A 20,058-nucleotide genomic window follows, 5' to 3' on the forward strand; every position below is an offset into this window, starting at 1 on the left:
GTAAGCCAAGGTGGTTTGTGGCACTTTGCTGCAACATGCCATATAATAAATAAAAAGATGTATTTTGTCTGCAATGATGACCAGACTTGCTCTCCCTTTGCATTCCCTGAGGATTGCTGCTGGACAAAGGTGCTGTTCCCTGGAGGAAGGCCAGGACACGCTATGGATCATCTCATGGAGAAGTATCTTGAGATAGGTGATGAAATATTTCCCAGAAGGAGGAAACACATTAACCAATATCCCCAAAGACACCAAGTATGAACAAGGACAGTTTCCCACCCAGCCCTGTGGAGACCCTCAGCTTGGCTCATCTCCCTCCCTGAAGATCCCAACTGTCTTGCTCAGACATGCTCCAAGCAACTTCACTAAACCACTTTTCTTCCCTCCTGGGAGAGCAGAGGAATCTGAACAGGTGAAGAGAACTTCATGTTGGTGTAGTTTGAAAACAAAAGGCACAGCTGAGGTGCCCTCTGACTCCATGTAGCTTTAATCCCTGTGGGGGCTTCACTGTAAAGCTGCTCCAAGGTATTTTTTCTCCAGCTCACATCCACTTACAGCAGCAGACAGTTTTCAGGAGCCTTTCAGACCCACTCCAAGGAGCATTTTCCTCAGCAGTTCCACTGATGTCTCCCCCCCACAATCCAGCTGTATTCCCCATGCCCATGGATGTGCCACGGAACTGGTGGAAGTCTCACATTGACCTGGGTTAGAGCAGCTCCTTTCCCTGACCCAAAGTGTGTCCACTGTTCTCCTCCTGTGGCAGGAGGACTCTGAGGGGGAAACACTTTAATGCCACTTTCTCCAGTTTTATTCAAACAGGCCATGTGCAAAGAGTAATTTAAAATCAAAATCAGCACAGGAACTCTCTCCACTCATTTCAGGTATTTCCCCTCCCCTAATACATGTCAGACTGAGAGCCCACAGACCCCAAGCTGAAGCTCTGGGCAAATCAAACCCCCTCTTTTCCCCCAAAATAAAACTTCACAGCTAAGGCACAGCTTACCCAGAGCCATCACCTGTGTGACAAATGTTTTCCATATCATACCAACATATTTAAATGCACCCCAAACACTAACCACTCTGCTGGGACCTCAGATGACACAGAGCTGAAACACAGTCATACACACAAGACTTAAATCTAAGGGCAAAAGTGAAGATATTTTCCCCCTTTTAATTCTCTTTAACCAATATCTCCACTGCTATTTTTGAATCCTTGTTATCTTCCCTGTGAAAAACCAAAAATCAATGCATTTGTAAAGGCCAATGCACATGCACCAGGACAGAACACAGAACTCTGTAACTTCCAAAGGCCCACTCACGAGTAACTGAGAGGGTGATATTTCTAGACTAATATTCATTAACAATCAGGATTACATCATCTTCCAGCAGAGAGAAAGAGTTTCTGCAGAACTGCACAGCTTTTATTTCTCTCCTGATGCAGCTGAAGGACAGGACAAGGAAAACAAAACATCAAGGCAAAAGATTAAAAATTCAGAGCATCTAAAAGACGATCTTCTCCATTTTAAACAAAATCCAGATTAGCCTTTTTCCTGTTTGAATGGCAGTAATTGCCATAATGGCACTTCTACAACTCCAGCCATTCTATTTTTGTTCCCTCATGCTCTTTCTTCAAAAGGATTTCACAGTTGAAACTGAAGTTTTTTAGGAAGCAGAAGCTGCTTCTCTCTGTTTGTTGTCTTACACCTGCCTGTACACAGCAGTTTTAGGGTGCCAGGTCCTAACCCTGTCTCCTTAGGAAGGTTGATTCTGCATTCCAGCTGGGAAAGTGCTTGCACAAACCTGGACACTGATGTTGTCAAACCAGATTGTATTAACCAATGGGTTTATGCATTTTATTGATTAAAAATACACAGGGGTAAAAGTCTAAGGAAAAAGAATTCCCTAATAACCATTCTTAATGGCCCCTCACTGTAAGGAAGACATTGAGGGGCTGGAGCATGTCCAAGGAAGGGAATGGAGCTGGGGAAGGGGCTGGAGCAGCTGAGGGAGCTGGGGAGGCTCAGCCTGGAGAAAAGGAGGCTCAGGGGGGACCTTCTGGCTCTGCAACCCCCTGACACGAGCGGGGAGCCAAGGGGGGTCGGGCTCTGCTCCCAGGGAACAAGGGACAGGAGGAGAGGGAACGGCCTCAAGCTGTGCCAGGGGAGGTTCAGGTTGGATATTAGGACATATTTTTTCATGGAAAGCCCTGGCACAGGCTGCTGAGGAGTCACCAGCCCTGGAAGTGTTCAAAAAAATGTGTGGATGTGGCACTTGGGGACCTGGTTAGTGGTGAACACAGGGGTGGTGCTGTGCTGGCAGCTGAACTCAATGATCTTAAAGGTCCTTCCAAACCTTAATGATTGTATGATTAATAAACAGGCACCTCCATATCCTTGAAGGTTTTAATCTTACTGCAGAAATGTTTTCTCCAGCTTGTGTCAGGGACCAGCATGACCACCATGCCCCAGGAACCCAGCCAGTGCTGCAATTAGGGGCCAGCATCACATCCCACTCCCAGCCACCTGCTCCTGCTGCCCACTCTGAGCTGGCTCTGGCACTCCCCTGATCCCCAGTAAGGGCAGTCCACTCTAAAGACAAACTCAGCAGCAGAATATGTACCTGACAGCTCACACACTCAACCTGGGCTACCCTGCAATTAGATATTGGCTGTGGATGGGGTGGCAGTGGGAAAACCTCCCCCTTTCAACAGTGAAACTGTACTGAGGACACTCAGCAGCTGCTTTAAAAGGTCATTAAGTGATGAGGAGAAGGTGCCTTCCAAACAAGAGCTACATTTTAAAAAGCCTACCCAAGAGAATTAGCACTTAGGGAAGAGAAAAGAAGGACTGAGCACAACAGGATTTGTATGAAAGTACCAGTTCCTCTGGGAGATGCTCTTGAGAAGTGCTCTCTGTGTAAACTGAAATAAGTGATACCACCAAAGTCTGCAGAAACTGGAAGTGCTACAGCTGAGACCTAGAAAAAGTCTGAGAGAAAACACAGTGCCATGGTTCTTAGATTCCTACTTATGCAGGAAACTACTAAACTCACACCTTTTGGAGACTAAACAAAATAATCAAAATTAATAAATAAAGAAAAAACTACTGGTTACAGCAGGAGAGGGCAAGGAAAGGTTTTTCCATTCCCCAGACCTCACTGCCAAAGCAGCACCCACTGCTAGGACACTGCCAGCTCCATGGACTGGGGGTGTGGATGGGTAAGTTTGGGTTCCATGACAGGCACCTCCCTAGTCCTTGGATCTGGGGGAGCAGCCTCTGGAGAGCTTGGCTGTACCATCCAACCTGCAGGCTCAGGGGGGATTTTCATGGTGACGAAGCAGAACTGAAATGTCTTCAAAGAGAAGCCAGAAATGTGAGCAGTAATCAAACAAAAGAGTTGGACAGAGGGGTTTTTTTTCCCTGACAAAAGCTGTTGTGTTATGGTTTGGAGTAATTTCTGAATTGAGGACACCAACCTGGTTGATTCTGCTAATGTGAAATGACATGTATGTGGATAAAATCATACTTTGAAGGTTCCTACAGACAGCCCAGACTAATTCTGTGCATGTGCAGAGAAGCTGCACAGGGAGTTACTCCTTAAGCATTCAGTTGCCTCAATTAATAATTATTTTATTTGCAATATAAAAAACATATTCAGAGCTCCAAACTCCCAGTCCCTCAATTCTGATGTAATATTTCACCTAATAGACAATTCCCACACCTGAGCATCACATCAGTTCACACAGGATTATGACCTTGGCCTGGTTTTAAAGATATACATCAAACTTTACCTCACCTGAAACACTGCACCTGCAGATAATGTTTGTTTTAGTCAGAGTATAAAGGGAAAAAATTCAACACAAGATAAACAGAACTGACATTTTCAAAAATGCATTTTTATCAACTTTCCATTGCTTCACTTGATGCATTGGATACTTAAATAGAAATGTACTTACTGCTCTTTTTCTGGAACAACCTGTAATCCAAGGCACAGTAAGGTTTCCTGAAATCTGTAGAGGACAAGGAGGAAACAGAACAGAAAACAAGAGCAGCTTAAATTGCTGTGAGAGCTAAAACTTAGCAGCTTTCCCCAGACTTCAGCACTGTACATTCAATTCAGCAACAATGTCTGTGAAACAGGTTAAGATTTACAAGCAAAGTCCCACTGGGCCTCACTGTTAAGACTAAAACACTGTTTTTCTTTGGGTGAGGGTAAGATAATGAGTATCTCAAAACTTGTATTTCACCAGATTTCACTTTCAGCCTGTCCTCAGACTGGCAGAACCAAGCAGACAAGTCAGACAAGGGCTGATGTCCGACACAACTGCCCTCACAGTTTTCTAAACTACATCAATTAAACTTCCTGAAAAAATACTCTCATGTTCATCATGGAGCTGTTCACTGTCAGATGACAAGGATTTGAGCATTAGCAGAAAAATTAGGGATATCAGGTTGGAGAAGGAAAGAGAAGGGGTGTGAAGGCAAAGGTTAGCTGCCTCAATTTCCATTGCTTCCCCATCATTCCCAGAGGTCAGACTTTATTAAATAATAATCTTGGACTGTTTTCCCTGGCCCTCTGAAATGTGGCATAGCCTGGAATATTTTAGGCTTATTTAGGATTCCATGTCCATCTTTGCTGCAGACAAGCAACGCTTGAGACACTAAACACAGCTCTTACATTAATCCATCTCAAGTCATATCTGCAATATATGTGAGGAAGAAAAACCTGTGTGCTTCTGCTGCCTGAGCCAAACTCCACTAATAGTTTTTATACTTGCAAGGTGCTGTCCTGACGACTCCTGCAGCGTGAGCACAACCAAACCAGCATCCCTGGGACAGCTGGCTGGGGTACAAGCACACAAGACACTTTTATTCTTCAGGCTTTCAGCTGGAAACACTTGGAGGTTGCCCAAGGTCAGACACTTTCTCATTACAGCACAAGGTGGGTTGAGGGGGGTAGAAATGAGCACCATCCCCTCCTAAGGGCAAGTCTGCATCAGATTTTAAGGCTAAAATATTAATTTCTTCACTGCACACACACAGGTCATAAACTCTGTATAAACAAGTTACATCTATTGCTATCCCATACCCCACACAACAGCTTCACACCACAGAATCCACTGTAAAGGCACCCTGAGCATCCACCCAGGCAGCTCCTCTTCACAAATTTCAAGTGGGGCTACAAAGAAAAAGTGCTTGTCTGTCTGAATAAAGCAAACTCAGCCTGGCAGAGCATTAAGGGTTGCCAGGAAGACAAATGCACACAGGTTCTGACAGGTAGGAGGCCAAATACAATCAAGTTCATCTCAGCAGAACTCCCTGAAAGACAATGTACATGGCAGAATTCTAAAGTGTCATGATGAAAAAGGCAGAAGGGTTGGGGTTAGGTTTTTTTGGGGGGTGGAATGTGTGTATTTTTAGAGTGAGATGGATCATTATCCTGCATCCACAGGTGTAACTCCAGTCCTGGTCCAACTGGGACAGCTACAAAAGTGATGACCTGAAATGCCTGACTCAGATATTGTGCCTCAGAAACTGCAGATCTGCCAGAGACACTCAGAGGTGCTGCAACCCTTGAGCTGTCCCTTCATCAAAGGGGTTACACTATACAGGGCCCTACAGAATCTTTTCCCAATTCACCTGTAGATTTTATATCCCAAATTCAGTGTACTGGACCAAACCAGGAGCTGGTTGCTGTGTTCCAGCACTTCTTGGGGCCACATTTGGTGTTTTTGCAGGAACCTCACAGGTTCTCCCCACTCATTCTACAAAGCAGCATCCTTGAAGCCAACTCTATAATTAAATAAATATATATATACACCTGCATAATCTATTCTGACTGCAAGGCTTCGGATGTTCTCTTAAAGTAGAAAGGGTTAAATTAGATACTGTGTTTCAGTGTTTATAACAAAGTAATTAAAAATACACATCAACAGTATTTTTGTCCCCTAGGGAGGGGGAAGAAAGCAAGACTAAACCCCAATTCAGCCTCAAGGACAGCACAAAAAGCCTCTCTACTTCTACACACTTAAAAGTCAAACTAAGACAAGGAAGAAGGTTGAACAATTTGTTTACTGAAACTGCTCAGGCATTAAAATTGATCACTTAATTAAATTTAGTCTTAAGTTACACTAACATGAATTTGATTAATTGAACCAGTAAGGAAGCTATAACTAATTGCTAATTAGATACCTCACCAATACTCGACAGTAATTACTTCATCAAAACACAAATCACACAGTCCTGACTTTGAAGAAGCATCTGCTTGGATGTTCCAACTATTGCAATAATCATTTAGCTCAAGTTTAATCTATTTTTAAATTCAGGAAGATCTCCCCAAGTTAAAGGATTTTCATTCCTATGCTGCTGGATAAATTAGCTAAACATGGGCAATAAAATGAACATGAACTGACTACAAGAAAAGGATTCAGACAGCACCTCATGAAATCTCTAATAGCCAGGAGGTTCACAGGGTGCCTGCTCACAGCAATAAGGGAATTAATAGCAACCTGGTCAGGTTTTCCAAGGTTTAAAACTCTGGAATGAAAAGGGATATGATGGGAAAAAAAAGCTCCCTCCATATAAGTTGCATTCCCAAATCCAAAGAACAAGGTCCCTGGGGCAGACAGGGAGGTCAAACAAGTACAGATGAATTCAGTTCTCAAAAAAATAGGTACAATATTAAAACAGGGGTGAAGTAAAAGAAAAACCTAAAAACAGTTACAGAGATCTTGTTCTGATCTATATCACACCACCCAGATGGATAAAATGCCACCTACTATGAACTGTTTTAGCTGTTTAAAAAGATTGTCTCTACTCCCCAAAAAATCAAAGTTATTCCAAATTTCATTAAAAAAATAAAAACAGAGGAAATAAATCTCTCTGATGTTTTTTCAAGAGTGAAATAAGCTCCATGAGCACAGAGCTGGAGGTGTCACTAATGGATTTCACTTCATGAAACTTTAAAAAAATGTCCTTAAATTGACAATAAGCACTTCTACCAGCCCTTCACTGGACAAATCTGCACATTTACAGCCCTTCCTTTCCTATGAAACTGGGATGTCAAAAGAAAACAGCATTTCATGAATTTTACAACCCAAGTAAGAACAGTAACAGCAAACACTGACAGCCTAAGTGAGAGAAGGGAGAAAGGGAAGAACAGCTTGTCTGATATCCCATCTACTCCACAGAATTCACTCCAGAGTATCTCTGTTCATCAAACCTTAGGTTTAACAAGAAAAGCAATAATTTGGGTGAAAAGTGGCACTTACTTGGACTCAAGAGCTTTCTTTCACAGCCTCACATGAGATAGGAACAAGTCAGGAAAAAAGGAAATAAAAAATAAAAGCACTCCACAAAGTCTTGCTCCCTTATCCCACTGAGCAAAGCACAGGAAAAGCTGGTATGGTGCTGACATGGTTCATTTTCAGGATAAATTAAAAAGGCAATAACAAGCCAATGCATGAAGGTAAGACATGCAGGATCACATCCTGCCAGCCTTAAAATACTTTTATCTCACTGTCTCTAGGCTATGTCATGCCACATGACATAAAAATCCATGAAAAATACCAATTTGGATGTTTTCTGCACAACTCTCTCTCCCCTAGTAATAACAAATAATAAAAAAAAATGTGTCAAGTGTTGCAGTTTCTTCTGAACATCTTTTACTTCTTCAATTATCTGCATTTAATTTTCCCCTCAGGATCACTAAAGGGACTTTTGTACAGGGTGAGGAATAAAGGGATTGAATGTAAAACTGCTACTGGAATTAGACGCTGCGGGAAAGGATGAATATTTGCTCCCTGAGTGTGTCCCATCATGTTAACTCTTCACAGGAGATCTTAATCCCTCACAGACACAGCTCCAGGAGATTGGCACCTGCACAGGGGGTACAGGAATCCAAGCTGACATCAGTGAGGGTGAGCAACTGCAGAGCACACCAATGTCAGCACCATCCCATGTTCTTGTGCCACACGTGCTGTGTGTGCACACAGAACAGCCCAGGGTACTGCTGGCTCAGGACAGCACAGGTTTGAGCATCAGCTCGTGGGTATGACCCTCCTGGAGCCAAAATTTAGCTGTTGAATTGATGAACCCCCCACTGATCTTCAGTATACAGCTACCAGGGGCTCAGCTGGACAGGTAAGAGTGGCACCACCCTGCAGTGGTGCTGCCTGCACTGTGTTTGAGAAGGAAATATCCCCACTGAAAGGTGTAGAAGCCTGCAGAAAGGTGAACCTATTGCTCAGCAGCCACCAGCTTTGAGAGATAACATTTATCTACATTATATTTATATATAGTATTTATCTACAACCTTGGCTTCAAGGTTTGAAGACAGAGATAAACTGATGAGTTACCTGGTAATTATTTTGGTTTTGTGACAGCCTCAGTTGACTTGAAGATGTGAAATGAGGAGAAAAGGTACTCCTGGATGCATTAGCACTGCTGTACATTGTGCTGGCTGTGCTGTGCAGTGAGGTCCGTGCAGGGAGGTGGTAATCTCTGCTGTGGTACAGAACACTGTCAGGCAGGTCCCTGGCACTGCCCCCCTGTGCCCCACAGCCCCCGCTGCGGCCCGGCCCCGACACGGCTGCGCTTTGGTTCTCCACTCGAGCAGAGCTGCTGCTCTCACAGTATCTGGAGTAGCTCTGGATTTGTGCTCCCATGGATGCCAGCTCCTCCTCCCTGGCGTACTCATCCTCCACGTCCCCCGTCTCCATGGCGATGGACAGGCAGCTGCCCTCCAGAGAGGAATGTTTCTGCGTTGTGCTTCCTGCCACCATCCTCTGGGGCTGGTCCGTCACCGCCAGGGAGAACACCTCGCGGATCTCCAGGTTCTGGGTGCTGCAGGCAGGGTCCCTGGGGTGAGCCCTCTGCCCGTGGGGCACGTGCGATGCCAGAGCCACGTGCTCCGGTTTATGTGCCCTGTGACAGCCCACGGGCTCGGCCTTGCAGGGCCTGTGGCATATCATGGGTTTCTGAGGTAACACCAGCTCCGCCGTCTGCACCGAGGAGCCGCCGTAGCTTTTCTTCGTGTGGCTGTAAATGGAGTTTGCAGAATTGAGCACACTCGTCTGCCTGGATAAAATAATGGTCTTTTCCCCTACTAATAGGGAAGCATTTTTACAGTGTGGTACTTGTCGGCCTAGAGGGATGTGCTGCTGCTGAAACTCTGCGTTGCCTTTCCCCGGGAGCCTCGGGATGGAGGTTTTGTGCATCTCTGCCATGGAAGCGTTGGTGTGTTTGGTGGATCCCTGCCTGCCCGAGGAGGTGGCAGGGCTGTAAATCCCAGTCACTATCACATCATTATTAGAAGAGGTCCAGGAGGATTGCTGGCTGTGGGATCGGGCAATATTGACCACGTTCCGAACTTCTGGGGGCACTGAGGGAGTGGCAGGGGCCGTCCCTGGGGGGGTCCCTCCGGATTCCACCGCGCTCTTGCTGCTCATCTTCCTCCTTTTATTGCCAACCCACGTCTGCAAACAACAACAGCAAACACGAAACAAGGCATTAAAGACTCACAAAAATCAGGCAATTCCATTTTGAAGCAGGTCTGGTGAAATGTTAAGTGCTCAAGTTGTGACCTAAGTTGACAAATATGTAAATCATCGACTGATTATGCAGAGTCTGAACAACAGGGTGGAAATCCAGGCCTGAACAACACAAAGTGGAAATCCAGGCCCCTCCTGCTTGGGATCCACACACTAATACACAGGAGAAGCCCAGTCTCAATTCCAAAGCCCCAATTTCTCAAAAATCCTGATACTGTATCATGCTTCCTCTCCCAAAATTACCGCCAAGATGTGTTTCATTGTCACCACTGTGACTAATCCCCCCAAATTTAAGTTTTTAATGTTCAGCACCTTAGATTGCAGAGCCATCACTCTGGTATGGAGCTAAACTTTTGTAACCCAATAACTGAGAGATGCGTCCTTCAAATCTGCCTCGAACAGAAGCTGCCAATTCTGGAATTAGGAGGGTAGGAAGAAAAAGAAGAAAACAATTTTGTGAAGTACTCAGACCTATGGACTAATTCCTCCTCTGCCAGCTGCAAAAATCAAAATCTGATGTCAAAACCTGCTTTTGAAAGACACTGATAGACAAGATCAGGACTACAGGGATCAGATCCAACTGAAGTTTGCCATTATGGACATTCCTGACAGTAACAATGACAGTATATGGTTTTGTGTAATAGATAGTAGAGGAAAAATATTTGAGAAATGCAGGTACTGTGGCAGTTGTGCACAGGTTGAAACGTGCTGTGGTTTAAAGCAGATAGGAAAGTGTGTCAAATTTTGCAAAATGTCTAATTTGAGGCACAATTTGTTACATGCAGTAAAATCTGAGTTACTAGTGATGACATTTTTCTCCTTAAAAACCAATTAAAATGCAGAAATTATAGCCACAGAACTCAAGTTATTTTCCTTTACTGTATAAAACAGATTTAGAAGATTAAATTTTACTTTTTTTTTAATTTCTGCTCTGTCAGTAAACTTTCAACCTAGAAATTACAACTGAATGGAGACACTGCAAATTTTGGACCAGGAAAAGAGATTTCATCCCTACCTTTTCCAACTGTATAGAACTAAAATATGAAGGTTTTCCTTACAGTTTTCCTGAAAATAAATGCTTTCTAAGAAATGCAAATACCTTAGTAGCACTAAGAACAAAGGCTTAGGTAAGGTTAGCAAAATTACCCGGGTTACACTGAAACTTAATAAAGCCAGAGATGATGAACACAAGAAGGAAGAGAAGAGACAAAGCATTTGCCATCTGGGAGACTGGAAAGATTACAAATGCTCTTCAGATTTCCTAATTTTGCAAGGGAGAATAGATTTTATGTATTGCAGTAATAAGATCTGTAGAGGTTTATACCAAATCATAAACGGGAAAATAGGGCTTTTCTTTCTTTCCAATCCAGCTCAAGACTGGAAAGACTGGATGCAGTTCAATGGGATGAGATGGCAGAAATCCTGATTCTGGGAAAGAATGCACTCGTGGAGTTATGATATTTGAAGTATAAGTTGCATTTAGGGAATTCATGTTCCTATTACAATCATATCTGCAAGTGCCAGCTGGAACCCAAGTATCATTTTGCTGGACATTGTACAAAGGAGAACTAGTCACTGACCAAGAGTTTTGCAGGAAAAAAAAGAAAAAAGGAAAAAAAGGGGAATTTAGAGAGGAAGGAAGGAGGAGTGTAAAGAAGAGAAAGGTAAGATCATGCAAAAATATGACAAATGCAGGACAAACACTGGGTCTGTTTCAACTGCACTTCACAAGTGGGAAAAAAACCCTTCCCAAGTTCTAAGGGTTGCAAATCAGGGCTCAGTAAGAGAATAAAACTGAAGGAAAAAGGCCCTGATACTTTACTGCAGGAAGGGAAACTGAGAGGGAAAGGAAATCTGGAGAGTGAAGGAGGACTGCCCAGAGAGGAGAGACTGGCTGCCTCCTCCAGGACATTCAATCAGCATAAAAATAGCAGAGCAGGCCCTGAGTGCACCATCAGCATCCAGATTCCTGTTACAACTGTCTGCCTGTTCCAGGAGCCTCAATCCCTGGCTGACTTTCACAGCTTCCCACCACCAAGAGCTCAGAAGGACAGTTTTAATGTTTCCAGACTATTGTGAGGGAGGGGAATCCAGGTAATAATCAGGGAGCAGGAAGGGTTGTTGTTGTCGATATATATCACTGGTAAACCAAATAAAAAACCAACCCAGACTGGTCTCACTTCTTCTTTCTCCTCAGTGTCCAGTGTTGCAGCAGCTCCTGGGAGCTGCACTGCCCTTGTTATTTTTTCAGCTAATGCTTCATGATTTCTATTTCTGCTCTCGGCCAAGAGCCATTTTGTGTCTAGTGTTTCACAAAGGGATTATTATTTCCCTTCCTGTGGAATTCACAGACTTTGGAAGAGCTCCTGTTAGCCCTGGTGACATTCTTGTTTTATAAGAAAAGAATGTCCTCACTGTAAATAGCCATGAGGGACCACAATATTTATGATTGTGATGTGGAATACAAGTGTGACAGAGAAAGAAATAGTTCCACAATTATTCTCCCAAATACATCAGGTTATGGAAACTTCTTTAGCTTAAGAACAGTTTCTTAATAACATGACCTTGCTTCTTGCTTTCATACTATACATTGCACAAAGTTTCTACAGGGCAAACTAATTTGTAATTTATTCAAGACTAATTTAAAAAATCCCAGCAGAAGACAAACAAAAATTACTCCTTGTGCAACCCAGGCCCCTGCTAAATACAACAATCATGTGAAGACATTCCAGTGAAAACAAACTATAAAAATGAACACGTCACATACACACACTGAAGCCTGATTTAAGGCAATGATGGAGTTAAGAGACTCCACATCTCTAAATATTTTATGTAAAGCAATAAATGTGTACCAGTTTTAAAAACAAATTTGGAAGGCCTCAGTACTCACCCTGACCACACTGAAGTCCAGTTTTGTTTCTTGTGCACACTGTAATATGAGCTGAAAGCAATTTTTACTTTGATTTGTCATTCCATTTTCATAATAACGCTGCAATATCCTTTGTTGTTCTACAGTAAATACAGAACGCAGATTCATCTGGAAATAAAAGAAGATACTCTGAAAGTTGGAATAAAAACTGTAAGACTTGCAGAATACACAGGCTCTCATTTATACCTGTGATAACACTAAGGGTTGACATGTTTTCTCTACAGAATCTTTTACCAATGCTTTTACATACTTTCTTAAAAAAAAACACCTGTTACCGTCAGCATTAGTGATTCCTTTGTGACAGACTGAAGCTGAGCAGGTGAATTATAAGTCTGCAACAACACTGACAGCTTTGAATAAATAGATAAATATTACATTGTGTTGTTAAGTTCATGAGGCTCTAGTTTCAAAGACAGTTTCTCCCTTAAAAAAAATAAAACAAAGGTATTAGGTAAAACAGAGTAACATCAGCAGATCCAATATCAGCAGGTTTCTCCTCACCTACCAAAAAAAGAGACAAAATCCGAGATAAAATAAAGGTGACTGTTTGACACGAGTGAGGTTTCCACGGTCTGCAACTTCACCAAATCCTACACTGTGATGGCTGGTCCTTCTGCTGTGTCAGCACCAGCACCTCCAGCTGCAAAGTCACAAAGATCAAGAGCTGGAGACCAACTCAGGGCAAAAAACCCCCAGGAAGGGCTTAAGGCAGCTCTGGAGCCACCCAATGCAAATACTGCAGAAGAACAGAGGAGGGACTGCCCGTGTCACAGCCTGGGCTGAGAAAGGTCCAGCTCCTGTGGAACTGCACCTTGAGGCTGGAAATCGGGATTTTTAAGAACATGTAAGGGTTGTTTTCCAGGGGTATGAGCCAATGCTGACTGCAGGAGCTCAGGATGTGTTCCTGCTCCTTGGTTTGTCCGCAGTGGTGCTGAGGAACTCAACCAGGATCAGACCCAGGCTCCTCCAGGGCCAGCAGCAACTCCTCAGTCCCGTTCCCAGCACTGGGTCCCTCCAAGAATCTCGCTGTTCCTGGGGACAGGAGGTGGCCCAGGACAGGGCAGCAGTTTGATGGACACATTAAACCACACATGGCTTTGTTACACGTGACAGTTCACACCTTGGCTTGGTAAAGCACAGAGCTGAATATGACCAAGTGCAGAACAGACTCCTGAGGGCAAACTGGAGCTTTATGCTCTTGGTACAGGCCAAAAATATAATCCTGTGGTTAGAGATCAGAAAGAAGATCCCAATCATCACCAACTTCCAGAACAGGGCCTTTATTTGTCCCAAACAAAACGCAGCAAGTGCTGGCCAGGAACAACCTGCATCCAACTTTGTGCCTTGGGAAGCAAAACTGTCACTTTAATATAGTACATGTATCATAATAACGCAGAACAAACTAAAGAATAAGAAACCTCACCATCATCCTGTAGGGAAATAAAGGGGATGAGGGAACCCTTTGCAGCCACAAAGCTTTTTTTGAAAACACTCAATGGAAAAGAGTGTGGTGATAAACCTAATCTTTGCACAAGAACTGCTTTCTGATATAGAGCAAATAAAATTATTAAAGGCTCAAAAGCTTGAGCAGACACCCAACTGCTTTCATATTATTCTCCAAGATGATTACACTATGTAACGGTAATGGATGTTAGAGTTCAACAGGCCTGTATAACGAAAAAAGATTAATATCTAGAATTTGGAGTAAAATGCTTGTAGGCCAGAGCTGTGACTTCAGAGTTTACTTTCCTCTCTATGTCAACAGACAATAGAAAAATCAATTTGTAAAAATTACTGTTTCTTTGAAATAATCGTTAAAACAGAAGATGATTTTTCAATCATCTCTTTTGCCTCTGTTCCCAACTCCTATTCACCCCCTCAGTGCAGTGCATTATTAAATGCAGCACCACCAGCTACATGACAAATCAGGCTTTGCCTGAGTTCTGCCTCCCCCAGAACAGGTATTCAGTCACAGCCAGAGCTGGGCAAAGGAGACTCTGGCTCTGAATAATCTACTGTTTAAAGAAATTTATAGCAAGTAACAGAAAAGACAATTATTAGTCCATTAACAAATCAATAAAGTTCATAATAATCTGCTCTAGAATGTTGGGAACTGCCTTCAGATGTCCCACGTGGATACACACGGTGACGTGGCCACTGACTGATTTATGTCCTTTCTAAAGGACACACAAGAGGCAGTTCTGTGGTTCTTGCACAATTGGCAGGGCCCAGCTTCCACTCCTGTCTGCTCCTCTTTCAGTACCAGAGGTCCTCTTCTATTTACTGGAGCTCAGTTCCCACAAACGACCTCAACAGAAATAGTTATGAACCTTCCATTTTTCCAGATCCAGTTGTGCCATCCCAAAGCTCAGCACTTCCATCCACAGGCTCATCACATCATGCTCTCCAAATAGTTCATCAACTCCAATGAAGACTCTTCCCATTGCAAGATAAATTTTTAGAGTCAGACCTGATGACCTGCGAGGGAAGACGTGTGACAGGTCCTTGATGCGTTTTTAATTATGGGGATTTCTGTATCCAAGGTCACTTCTGTGTTAAAACACTTTCATTGTTGCATTTGACATTTGTAATTTAGATAAAGACAGGGTGGAGCATTTTGATTAAACCACTTGAACTTCAGATAAACTGTCTGACAGGCTTGGCCCAGCCAAGCTCCAGAGAGGTCACGGTCTGGTTTAATAACTCATTTTTGCAGTGTATTTTAATCATTTGTGAGCTACACCTGCCAACTGGAAAGATTCCTAAATACCCTCTGCCTCGAACCCAGCTGAGTCCAGCTCAGGGCATCTGTGAGAGGCCATCAGAAAGCGATTTAAATAACTAAATTACAGGATCCTACAGACATGGAGTTATGGCAGCTGAGTCATAACTTGAGTTTACATTCCAACATCTAAACCTTCAATTAAGCAGGTGAGAATTTATTAAAGCATTTTGTGTCTTAGATATACTGAATCCTAAATCAATAGACAGTTCTGGACCATTTCCCACTCATTTCACACCAGTGTGTAGGATGTTTGGCAATACTCTGTCTCTGGCACGTTCAAAGTTCACTGATATTATGTCACCTTAAAAGGCCAGCTGGAAATCAGTTTGCTATCAGCAATTCTTCAGTGCTTATTTTGAATATCTAAAACAGTACCCTGCGTTGAACAAACCAATTCCTGGATGTTTGGAAGCTCCATTAGAACACCATGAAGTCCAAAGTGAATCCATGAAGAGCTGCCTCTGCATGTCCCACCTTCACAGACAAAAGTTCTGCTCACACCTGGGAACTGACCCACATTGAGCACTCAAACATCTGTGAGAACATAATGTTACTGTCTCTGAGACAAATTAACACAGGGTATATTCATCAAAGGATTACACTGGTTATTTTTTTTGGAAGTATTACCTATTTTGCATCAAATTTTGTAGTTAGAACAAGACATTAAGTGTTACTTTTTCTCCAACATGGAAAATCACTTACAAAGTGCTAAAATTACTGAACATTAAGGCAGTCACATCAGTACCAAGGGAATCAGCAGGTCACACTCCTTCATCACAGACATTATTCAAAACAACCTCAGTAACTTCTAAGGAAATAAACTCCTTTTCCCAGTTTGTGCACCTACAGAGCACTCCAGCCTCAGGATTTCTCACCTTTGTCTTGAACCTCAGACTCCAAGTTAGAAATCCACATGGATTTTTATCATAATTTCATTTTGATCTTGACTTGCCAAGCTTAGCAAACATGCATGTGAGCTTTTGGGAAGCCGGGTGTCCAGCTGGTTGGCAACACATTGGCACTGAAAAGAGAGTTTATTACAGAAAAGAACTCTGTGAAATTTAATAAAAATCAGGCAAAGCATTATGCAAACAAATTCCATGACTGTAAGCTGCATTTTCACTTCAATAAAAGACAGAGGTGGCAAAGCAGTACTTAAGGATTCAACATCTGCCTGTTCTAGCAAAATAAAGCAGCCTTGGCCAAGTGTTTTTAGTCTTGACAGTGACAAATGAAAAAGCACCTTCATCCCTGGGATGTGTCCTAGGCCAACTAACGTCATGTAACTCTTCCTTTGGGGGTCTCCCACTCCTCAGCCTACAGTGAACTCGATAGTATGAAGATGTTCTTCATTCCCTTTCTAAACTGAATACTAATTAAAAAACTTAGCATGGTAAGATCCGTCTGCTATGTGTGGTGGTTTAGGTGTTAAGCAGGGACTGTGACACGTGGGAGATCCCAGAGTGACAAGTGACAAGGTCAAAGATGGGAACTCCCTGCCCTTCAGTTTGTCCCAAGGACAATTCCACAGACACCCTGTGACTGCCACAGTGGCTCCTTGTCAGGTGACATTAAGGGTGTTCTTACAGCTCAACTTTTTCAGGCTCCTTAAGCTGTTTAAGCAACTTTTTCACAGTATCATCCTTCCCTTCTGTGGCAAGAACGAGCAGGAGTGGAAAGAGGAGAACACGGAGACCTAAAGCAGAGTTTGCTCCTGAAGCAGCGGAACATTTCCTTCACAGAACAGGCACTCAGGGCATTGTCCCACAGGGTTTGCTGCAAATGCCCAGTCCTTCCACCCCAGTTACTTTATTCAACAGCCAGAAATTAGGAATCTCTCCAGGGAGACCTGGTGTAGCCAGGTCATACATTTTTAGCAACTAATGGAAACAACTTGATGTCAAGGAGTAAGACAAAAGAAAGAACAATTGAAAGAAAATGGGAATAATCATGTAATCAAATAATTCAAGAGTTACTTGACTGTTCTGGAATGACTTGAAAAATCTGGGGGCAAAAAAAGGGACAAAAATAAAGAAGTAGCATAAGAAGGAAAAAAAGTCTGTGTACAAGTACAGCAGTATAATCTCAGTGTCCAAAAGTATCTAAATATTAAGACTGCTGAACCAAGTAAACATTTACAAAGTAAATCTCTACAGAACACTACATTAATAGTATTTAATTTGAAAATAGGAAATAAAATCTACAACTACAATCGTTTCAAACAGCAACAAAAAATAGTCTTGGATGTGAAATAAATAAGAAATAATTCACTCAGAGTACAAGCCACCACAAAGTAACTAAGTATAAAAATCTTCATGGTATAAAACATAATAAAACTGTCAGGGATTAACACAGAGTGATAAAAGGGAACAAGCAGTTTCTGAGAGTTTTCTTTTTTAACTTCAGCACCAAACAAGTATTTATTTATAATGAAGTCATCTTGCAAAGCCTATTTCTGTTTTAGTCTGTCCATCCATAACAGGTATAACAAGAAAATCAGCACACTCCTCTATTTATCTTTTTTTCTGTTCCCTCCACAGATCTCTTGTGGTAAAAACCAACAAGTCTCAGTGCCAATATAAATCTGAGACAAAACTGGAACTATGATAAGAAATGTACTCCAGACATAAATTAAACAAGACTGCAGCAGTGACACTATTCCTCCAGCTTTAGGAACCTCATTCACTTTGCACAGCTGCCAAAACCTCACCACTTCTTGTACATCCCCAGTGGAAATAAAACAACCAACCAACCAACCCTGTAATGTGTGGGGATACTGGATACACATCAAGCAACAACATTTAATAATCTGAACTGGCAGGTTGGTGCCTCTGTCCTACACAGGCCAAACCAGTTACAGCCACACGCTCCCAGTGCAGTGGGTGAGGCTGATGGTTGGGTACGTGTAATGTACAGCCCAGCTTGTAAAACTACTTCTAAATATCCGTGACTCGCAGCATAATTGCTTCCCTCTCCACTAAGTACAGCATTTGTAGGATTGCATTACAGTCCTACCTATAAAATGCAGCCCTTTATTAGGGACAAATTAGACAGCCCTCAGTAACTTAATAACATAATAACCCATGACCACAACTCCACAGGTTTATGCATCCCCATCCCACTTTACTGATGCAAATGAGACTCCTGACTGCAGCTGGATTAACCACATGTTTTAAATAAAGCATGTACGTGTTTGTAAGACCTATGCCAGGAAAGAGGGAAGGGATACTAAAATGCTGTGTTACTCTGAAGATGTGAGCTGCTTCAGGACTCCAGTTTGGAGGATATAAAACTATTTTGTTTAGTTATGTGTCATCTTACCTATAGTATCAGATCTTACCTATAGTATCAGAAGCCCCAGGCTAACAGAGGGCAGGAGACAGGGTTGGGGATTGCCTGGGGCAGGAAAGTGCTCCACAGGCACTTTCAGGGCACCATCATCCCTCCGGAACAGCACAGCCAACTTCTTCCCCCTCATCCCCAAACATCTGAGGAGTAAAGTCTGGCAGCACAAGGCCCCTCTGTTCACACCACACACAGGTTATGCCTGGCACCACAACAGGCCGATATTATGGAATTACAGAATGCTTTGGGTTGGAAAGGACCTTAAAGTCCATCTCCTTTCACCCCCTGCCCTGGGCAGGGACACCTTCCACTAGATCAGGTTGCTCCAAGCCCTGTCCAACCTGGCCTTGGACACTTCCAGGGATGGAGCATCCACATATGCATTTGAGAGGTGGAATAACAGAAGAGCTGGAGTTGGAAGGGACCTCTGGAGATCATCCAGTCCAACCCCCCTGCCCAGGCAGGTCACCTGGCACAAGTGGCACAGGAACGTGTCCAGGTGGGTTTGGAATGTCTCCAGGGAGGGAGACTCCACACCCTTCCTGGGCAGCTGTTCCAGTGCTCTGCCACCCTCAACATAAAGAAGTTCTTCCTCATGTTGAGGTGGAACTTGCTGTGTTTTAGTATTTGGCCATTGCTCCTTGTCCTTTTGCTGGGCACCACTGAGAAGAGCCTGGCAACCCTTGGAGAAATTTAGAAGGGCCTCAGAGGGAACAAGATCTAGGGTGTCTGGTGGCCACCCGGCTACCCCCTGCCTGTCCGTCACTGTGGCCCCTCAGCCTCACACCGTGAGTCAACAGTGATGGCTGTCCTTCCCGTCCCCAACCATGCCCACAGCATCCAGGGGAACCATCCCTGCCTCGGGGGGTGTCTGCAGTGATGTGGGGGTGAGCAGGACCCAGGGTGTGGGGAAGGGCCAACAGGGAACTGAAGCACCAGGGACAATGAAGGGCTGAAGGGCTAAGGCACTGGGGACTGAGGCAACTAGTGACAAGATGAGAGCACATGGTCTTAAGTGTGCCATGGGAGGTTCAAGTTGGACATCAGGAAGAACTACTTCACAGAAAGGGTGAAGAAGTTGTCAGGCACTGGAAGGGGCTGCCCAGGGAGGTGGTGGAGTCCCCACCCTGGAAGTGCCCAAGGAACACCTAGACGTGGCACTCAGTGCTCCGGGCTGGGTGACAAGGTGGGGATCGGGCACAGGGTGGACTCCACGATCTCAGAGCTATTTTCCAGCCTAAATGATTCTGTGACTGAGGCACAGGGGGCTGAGAAGGCCTGAAGGCCCTGAGGTCCCAGAGACCGAAGCCCAGACCTCCGAGGGGCGGGGGGCTGAGCCGCCGCTGACCGGCCCGCCGCGCACGCGCAGCACGGCCTCGGCCGGCGCAGGCGCACTGGGCGCTCCACCCGGGCGCGCGGGCGCACGCGCACGCGCAGTCCCGCGGCGGC

The 20,058-nt window shown here is 43.9% G+C and overlaps 1 protein-coding gene across 4 annotated transcripts in view; it reads right to left on the bottom strand.

The window, feature by feature from the left end:
• Window positions 1-20,058, bottom strand: part of HDX (highly divergent homeobox) — a 54,825-nt gene that overhangs the window by 23,883 nt on the left and 10,884 nt on the right. For 2 of the 4 annotated variants that reach the window (XR_003535411.1, XM_027690532.1), the window contains exons 1-4: window positions 16,140-19,049; window positions 12,441-12,587; window positions 8,357-9,475; window positions 3,956-4,009 (exon numbers count right to left, since the gene is read on the bottom strand). Coding sequence is in view for 3 of the 4 variants with exons in the window: in XM_027690532.1 (XP_027546333.1) it covers window positions 3,956-4,009; window positions 8,357-9,475; window positions 12,441-12,587 (1,320 nt within the window). In the remaining variant the exon portion in view is untranslated. Of the gene's footprint in view, window positions 1-3,955; window positions 4,010-8,356; window positions 9,476-12,440; window positions 12,588-16,139; window positions 19,050-20,058 lie in introns of those variants that run through there. The other 2 variants (XM_027690533.1, XM_027690534.1) reach the window with 2 other exon arrangements.

This window comes from Neopelma chrysocephalum, unplaced genomic scaffold, assembly GCF_003984885.1.
Source record: "Neopelma chrysocephalum unplaced genomic scaffold, ASM398488v2 Primary Assembly neopelma1_81, whole genome shotgun sequence".
Classification (NCBI taxonomy): domain Eukaryota; kingdom Metazoa; phylum Chordata; class Aves; order Passeriformes; family Pipridae; genus Neopelma; species Neopelma chrysocephalum.